The sequence below is a fragment of the Cryptomeria japonica genome, chromosome 3, assembly GCF_030272615.1.
Source record: "Cryptomeria japonica chromosome 3, Sugi_1.0, whole genome shotgun sequence".
In the NCBI taxonomy this organism is placed as follows: domain Eukaryota; kingdom Viridiplantae; phylum Streptophyta; class Pinopsida; order Cupressales; family Cupressaceae; genus Cryptomeria; species Cryptomeria japonica.
In genome coordinates, this window is record NC_081407.1 from 452870180 (window position 1) to 452878411 (window position 8232).

The window sequence follows — 8232 nt, forward strand, 5'->3', positions numbered from 1 at the left end:
TGATTTAATCCCAATCTTACATTTTGACACACCCAACGGGACCCACAACTCTATCTATTAATGGATTTGTGAGATTTTTATTTTTGAGTAGTTTTAGTGTCTTTTGCTGCATTCGGGCCTTGCTTCGACATAATCACAGTCTTTTGTGATGCTCTAAAGCTGAAATTGACACATTTGTTTCTACTTTTCAACACGTAACAGGGATTTTGCTTTGCTTCTGATCCCTTAAGCTACACAATTATTTAGTTTTTCAACATATCTAATCATTCATATTACAATTGCTAATTTTCCATTATATGCAAGTTGGATCTTTGCTTTCTTGACAGATACTAACTCCTAAAAATGGCTGTTTGTTGTTTCGGTACTATTATTTGTTGTTTTTCGCTTGTTTCTTGTCTACAATGTTAATTGCCACATTTGTTCAATCATTTGACATTGTCGCAACATGCTTCAATGCATTTGTATTTTATTTTGACACAGTTGAAGCTTTTTGCAATGCATCTGGGCCTTCTTTCAACGCAGTCGTATAGCTACTTGGCGAACATTAAGAGAAGACCTTGATCTCAAAACTATTGACATGTTTGTTGCAGTTTGAGTGTTTGTGATTCATAGTATAGTCCACACTTCAATTTCTTGAAGGAAAAAAAAAAAAATGTCTATCGTGTTTGGTGTGGTTGCACATTATTTGTAATCCTAGGGTTGTGTGCGTACCTTCTCCCTTCGCGTGCCTATGTGAATTGGGATGCAAGAGAAAAATACAACACTCTTCTTTTCGTTTTTAGTAGGAGGCTTGTTTGGGGATTTCATCACCCTAGGGTTTGACCTCAAGCACCTTTCCTAACAGTGTATATAAAGGGGGGAGAGCAAAAGTTGTACCTCAATGAGGGGCTAACATCGTTTGAAGTTGAGTTGCAAGATCCTCGATCCATCAAGACTTGTTTGGTGAGGAGAGCGAGAGAGAAACTTCCTAATATTAGGATATTACAGATAGACTCTCTGTTCATGACAATCCCCCACTAATAACCATTGTTTTTAAAGGCCTAGGAGCTGTCAATTGTTGCTTAATGTACTGCAGAGGATACAAATCGTACCTTGAAATTACTCCCTTGTATAGAGAGAAATTATTGGGTAAGACTTTTCTAGCCTCCTAGGAAGGTGGAAAAGGTGAGCCTGGTGCCATCAAATCCCTCCCTATTTAGCTATAATTTATATCCAATGATTGTTCTGGTATTAAGGTATAAGTATAATTCCATCAAATCAAATAAATCTATGAGGGGTAGTTGTCACAACCCATTTTTTAAGGTAGAATTAATGAGATTCTGATAAATCAAATTTAGATTATTCTGAAACCTTTATATATTGGTTTTTCATTTTCCTTCAATGAATTTGATAAATATTAATCATCCTTATCTTTATGTCCATGAGAAGATTTCACGTGACTGTTTTTTTAGAGAAGCACATAATTCTAGTATAGGTGGTCATTTTGGAGTATGGAAAATAGTTTCAAACTTGTCACGATATATTTTAAGGCCTCATATGCAATGAGATGTGAAATTTGTTTGTAGTTGCAAACTATTTAGTGTGAGGAAGCCTAATAACTAGAAACTAGGATTGTATCATTCACTTTTACTTCCATCATAGCCACAAGATAGTATTTTGGTGGATCTTGTAGGTTGTTTTCCCATGACATAAAGAAAATGATTATCTATTTGTTGTGGTTGACAACTTTACCAATACATGTCTTAATCCCATGCAAGAAGAAATTGATGTGTAAAGATTCAATTGAACTTTCCTTTTCCAATGATTGGATTCACTTTGGTTTGCTTCAAAGCATTATTTCAAACTATGTTTTTAGGTTTCTTGGTAAGTTTGGTGCACGTTATGGGATAAAATGGATACTTGAATGAAAGGAAGCATGGCTTTTCATCCACAAATGAATATGACAAAATTAACGTAATATTATTGCAATTGCTCATATGCAACACTCAAAAGATTTAAGGTGAGAGTCTTTCATACATACATCATTCATATAATGGGCAATACATTCTTCAAAAAGTATTTTATTGTTTGAGACATGTTATGGCTTTTTGACTCCTTATACACTTGATATAGTTGTAGGACAACCATATAAGAAGAGTAAAAATGTTTACTTAGAGGTTGATAAATCGAGAAGTTCAATAAACATATCAAGCAAGTGCATCTCCGAATGCAAGAAAAGATTAGTGAAAACCAAGAGAAGTGCAAGTAAAGGTATGACCAACATTGCATTGAGCACAAGTTCAAGGGGTTTGTTTGTATTTGAGAAAGAATTGGCTTCAATGAGCAATATAAAAGATGAAACCATAGAGGTATGACACCTTCACAATTTTGATGCGTCGATAAAAGTTCCTTCTGACTTGATTTGTCTCAATGCATGGAACTATATTTGGTGGTTAATATAGAGATTTTGTGATTATTTGAGCCACCTTTGTTGAGTAAAGAATAATAATCATTTTTTTCATCCATGGAAGATCTTAGATTAGGCTCATGAAAAGAGTTTGAGTAATATGTGGTCTTCTTGAAGAAGGAAATACAAACACATAGGGGATTACATGAAACATGGCTAGCAACTCCCGACCAAGGCCAAATAGTACCCTAAAGAGGATGTTGGAAAGAGATTTCCACATCTTGTGAGACCCTAAGCTTCTGGAGACCAAATGCCTTCTGATCAGGGAACCTGATATGAAATTGTGATCTTGATCATGGTCTTATGATTCAAGTTTCTTCATTTTAGTGACGAAAGACTACTTATGAAGTTCTTTCATGTGAATAAGTTGGTTTGCATTAGTTTTGGCACGCCAAACTTTTATATGTAGGATGATTGTAGACTTGGGTTGATTTAGAGAATCTTGGAAAAGAATATGGACTTGCATATAGACTTGAAAAAACTTATTATTTTGCTACTTTTGACAAATTTGTCACTTACACATGCAACAAACACATAATTGCCCTAATTGACACACCAAACGCCACAAAGAATATTGAAAATCTTGTAGCACGTCTAAAATAATTAAAAAACCAATATTAAAAATAATTTTTTTATATTACTACCCTTGATGAAAAATGGAAATTACAATAACTGCTGCACATAAATTGTTGAGAAAATTAAAGATTGCAACAATACCATTTAGGTTGAAATCGAAGAACATAGAGATGCCATCAAACACACAATTCTATACCAGCTCTTTTATATAATATAATTTATATATTATTATTTGTAGGATGCCTTTGCTTCCTTCCAAGAACACAATTTTTCAATTCAAGAGGCTTTGACCACCACCTTTCTAATCACTTGTTGCAGTTTGAAAGAAGCCATTAGAGGCATCTCCAAGCTACCACTTTCCTCTGGTGCCCCCATACTAGAGTTAGCCCTGAGAGGAGGTAGAGCTGGAGGTGATGGAAAAGCCTGAAAGTTTGTTATTTTGGATGTTTAATATCCAAAATAACAAAGTGCCGGCTGTATAACTTTACTGATACAGATTGAGGGCAGAATAATAGTCTACAAAATGTCCCAGATCTCAACGGCATATACAAAGCAGGCAGAAGCTGTCACTACTACAGCTGCAAACATCGGAGGAATTACGAAATCCATGACAGATGGTCTGAACAGGGCGACTGGTAAACATATGACATCTCCCGGCATGTCCAGAGGCACACGAACAAAAACTTCACTTTTCACCATATTTCCAATTCCCTTCCTTGACAATACTGCAGAAGTGAAAGCCAATTGACAAGCCATGCACGCAACTGTTACAACTGCAGCCAGAAATGTCGTCCAGAATATGCCATACATGACCAGTGGCTCGCCAGTGATAAATCTTATCCATCGCCCTGTGCGAGCCTTGCAAAGCTTCCACAAATCGCCGGAGAATCTTGGAAACAAAGCCATGGCAATTTTATTTTATCCGTTTGTACCTGCATCAGAGCAGGAATTTAGATTTAACGAGCTCCGATAACATCACGAATCTAAAGAAACTCCCTAAAAGTAAACCCTAACAAAGCGGTAAGTCACTTAGGTTTTTTCAGTGCTTGGAAAGGGTTTTGAGATTTCTCTACTTTTGTCTCTTCCAAAATCGAAATTTTCTAAATTTTCCAAATACATCAAGTTTTAAATTGATTCACTGAAAAATATTTGAAACAAACCCTCAAAAAATTTCACAGAAATAAAATTTCGTTTACCTTTTCAGTAGAAAGACTGATTGAATGATCCGGCAAAACCTCAAAAACCCTGAGATTGCAAAACTGAGAGAAAGGTTTTAATGGACTGCAGATTCAACCTGGCCATACTCAGACTCCAAAACAACAAAGATCATTATCCTTTCCTGCCCTGTTATGATAAGTGGAAGCAATTCAACACACAGGGGTTTGTCAAACAGAGGATAATGCATTTGAGAAAGGCAAAATCGTCCTCACTCTGTTTCTGATTTTGTAGTAGTGTGGTCATTAATCTACGCAGCACAGGGACCCAATCTTTCCCAATCAACGTTAGGTTGAGTTGAGTTGGTGAGTGCGTCATGCAGTTGACCGTATGTTTTAACCAGAACCAAATATGTGTGTACCCAATCGTCCACTACCTCCTTTACTACCTATCATGATGACCTAATCTCTTTTTCTTTCTTCCTCTTTCACTTGCTCCTATAGGCCATACCCTTTAATTTTGATTGCTTACATTTATTTGTAAAAGAACTTTTAGTTCATTAAATTTTTTTACATGTATTAATAGTTTTATTTTTTAGCATTTTTGGATCATAATTGGTCCATTTGTGTACCATTATTGGTACTCATAGTGAATGACTATTGAGGCATTTGTGCATAAGTATTAGCAATTTTAAGTGCACAATTATTGGGGCATCTTTAAGCAGGTACCATACGACACTTTGTAATGTGTACTTTTTGACCCTTGTGCGCATAACAGATCCCACAACGTGCATCGTTACTACCTAGAAGCCAGAACAATAGCTACAAGTAGTTGAGTCACATGCATGGACAACAAAAAAAAATCATCAAAATTTGATGCATCGTTTAGAATCTGTGGGTGCACGAAGTTAGCTATAATGGTTACTGGTATGGTTCCCCTAGGGCTTGAATCCACCTTTAATTGTGCATTGTTGCTCTATATTAGGGTTTGGGATTTCATTGTTTCTATCTAATTGCCCTCTAGTCATATACCCTCTTACTTGATGCGCTTCATTATTATATCTTTACTCTCTACTCATATGCACTCTTTTCTTGATCGTGCTTCATTGTTATATCTTTTACCATGGATCCTTGGACTCTTTGTTTTAGGTCTCCCTTCATGTCTACGCCATGGAATATGACTTAAATTCATGCTCTTATGATTATTATCCTTTTTGTCCTTGATGATTTTTCCTTCTTTTAATCATCTATACAATCCTACATGTTACATGTATAAGATTGTTCATGGTTGTTTAACCTTTCATGCTTTATGGACCTTATGCATGCTTTCCCATCTATGGTAAAGCATTTTACCTTTGATTCATGAATAATTGTGATTAAGTAACTTATGATACAAATGACAAATCCCATGCTCGAATAGTGGTTTGGCACGAGGAACCTAGGATCTGATGTATATGGTGTAGAAAAGAAGTGCCTATTAGTATTTTCTTAAATATAATAGTGATTGTTGACAAAAAAACCTTGACCCAAGTGTAAGGTTTAATATTCTATCATGTGTAGTCAACCTTGGTGTGATGCAATAAAAAGGGATAACTTAGATATGCAATTTAAGTATAAACCAATTTGTGATAAATTAAATTCTTTCATTAAATACATCCATAACATCATATATTTATATACTTTAATGTCTTACACATGTCTTATAATTCATTCATCATTCTTCATCTATATATATACATATATATTTTACGCTTCCTTATTCTCACATATGTTTACTTCATATTATTCCATGCATGTTTACACTCTTATCTCTCATTTTCCCCTCTTTATATAGTTTCTTTATGCCTCTTCATAATGCCTTTCCATCATATCCTTTCATAATACCTCTTAATTATCTTATTCCCACAAGTTTGCCTTTTAAGATATAACATTTTACCATTTTATAGCTTCTCTATGCATAATAGAGGTGTTTTAAGGCTATTTAAGTGGTATATAATGGATATATGGGTTTAAAAATGACCCAAATGATAACTAGGGTGCCTCACAACCCTATATCCTGCCAACATTCTCCCTAGGCCTAAAACATTGTCTTGTCCTCAAGACAACTTAATAAAACCACTTGTGTGGACTTCATGATTACCTTTCTTCCTTAGTATCAATCCTCTTTGTTTTTGTATCATGTTTCCATTGTAGTCTTTGCCATTATTATTTAGTTCTTTTTAGCACCCCCTCCCCCCCTCCTTGGTGTGCTTAGCAACACCCACCTTGCTGCTGTTGGACATTGCTGCTGCTAGGATATGTTGTTGTCATTGATGTCAATATATTCTTGCTCCGGTGATTGCAGATTGGTTTATTGGGATCATGGTTTGGTGTATGAAGTATCTTTAGTATCATTATATTCTTCTGTTTGGTTTTGGTGATCCATAAAGCTTAATTGATCATATCATATGATCCGGTTTTGTAGTTTGTTTTTCTGATCAATGCTTTGTAGAGTTCAGTATTTCCTCCGGTATATTCCGGTGTGATTAGATTTTGAGCTAAGATTTTGGGAGATTGTTTGGGATGGTCTTGTGTATCTTCATCTCATATGGTTCATGATTTGGTCCTCCGCAAGTTATCTTTCTTCATGACAGTTGCTGCTGTTTGAGTGTTCTTGAGGTTCAGATGTTTATCAATGAAGATTTGATAAGTGGTGTTGGTGCAACTGTTACTGATGATTCTAACGTACTTGCCGACGTTTCCTAATTGTGTCCTCTTTGTTTTGATGATCCACATTGATCATTGTGCGAGTTCTTGGTGATTTTGCTAAACCAGTGATGTTCTTCATGTTATGCGGTTTTCCTGGTGGTATAACGTGTTGCGGTTGATCTTGGTGTGATTACCGGTGGTGACGAGCATTTGGGAATTTGATTTAGGTCCATGTTATGTCATGTATTGTTAGAAATTGACACTCATCTAGTGGCTTTTGATGGTTGATTATTGGCTTAGGGTTGTCATTGATGGCAACTCTTCATGAGATCCCCATCCGATAATCACAAATCTTGATTTTCAGAAGGGGACGTCAACCGATATTTCAGGATGAACAGAGCAGTTTTGGTCTGAAATCTTTCCGGTGATTGCGGAGCTATGAATCGTGTTTGAGTTGATTGAGCCGACATAGAGACATCATTTTATTGTTATTTTGGTGATCCACATTTATCTTTGGTGATCCGGTCAAGTCAACATATGACTACATGTTACATTAGCAGGCCGACATGATAAATGATCTTTTTTGTGATTGTGGATATATAAGACCGGTATATATGATCTTTTTGGTGAATGATATGATTGTATGCAAGCGAGTGGTGATCAAGAATCCATTTTGGCACAGTTTCATGTGCGCATTCTTGATCCGGTAGCTGACTGAGACAGTGAACAAGGGAAAACAAAGCAGAACAACATAGGTGATTCAATCAGTGTATTTGGCATTTAACCGGAACTCATCCAAGCATTGTAGATGCTATTTTGGAGTTCATTTGCTGTAATTCATCATTGTAATTGATTTGTAAGGCAGTGAGCCTTCTGGGGTTGTAGCCCTTATTGTATTTGAGCAGTGAGCTCTAGGCAATGTGCTTGAATGCTTGTGCATTCCCCATATTGTAATATTGTTTTGCTACTGACCATAGTGGAATAATATTGTGGGTTCAAATCCCATCGTGGTTTTTCCCATTTGGATTTCCACGTAAAAATTTGGTGTTATGATTTTGTGCTTGATTGTTTTATGTTCTTGCATTTCAGTTTCATGTTTATGTTTCCAGTGGTTTAAAGTTAAGTCTGAAAATTAGCTAACCAGTAGATCACTGATTCACCCTCCCCTCTCAATGATCCCTAATTCCAACAATGTATATCATTATATTGGTCCAGTGGTTGATCTTTGTATCGTGTGATGTAATTTTGTAATTGTATGTTGAGGGTTTAGCCGACCTTGTTGTCAAGGTTGATGAATTGTATAAATAGGTGATATAGTCATGTAATTTAGATATATATGTCGTGTCTTCATTATCAGAGAGTGATGTA

General features: G+C 35.8%; 1 protein-coding gene across 1 annotated transcript; it reads right to left on the reverse strand.

The window, feature by feature from the left end:
* Positions 1–3224: 3224 nt before the first annotated feature.
* LOC131073290 (uncharacterized) lies at positions 3225–4555 on the reverse strand. The gene is made up of 2 exons (XM_058010029.2): positions 4219–4555; positions 3225–3954 (listed from the first exon to the last, which is right to left on the reverse strand). Exon 2 carries the CDS (start codon positions 3926–3928, stop codon positions 3539–3541), a length of 390 nt encoding a protein of 129 aa, XP_057866012.1. The 5' UTR covers positions 3929–3954; positions 4219–4555; the 3' UTR covers positions 3225–3538.
* Positions 4556–8232: the final 3677 nt, after the last annotated feature.

What these genes read in the sequence shown, in the direction of transcription:
- LOC131073290 (XM_058010029.2), bottom strand. Translation starts at nt 3,928, where the DNA reads ATGGCTTTGTTTCCAAGATTCTCCGGCGATTTGTGGAAGCTTTGCAAG.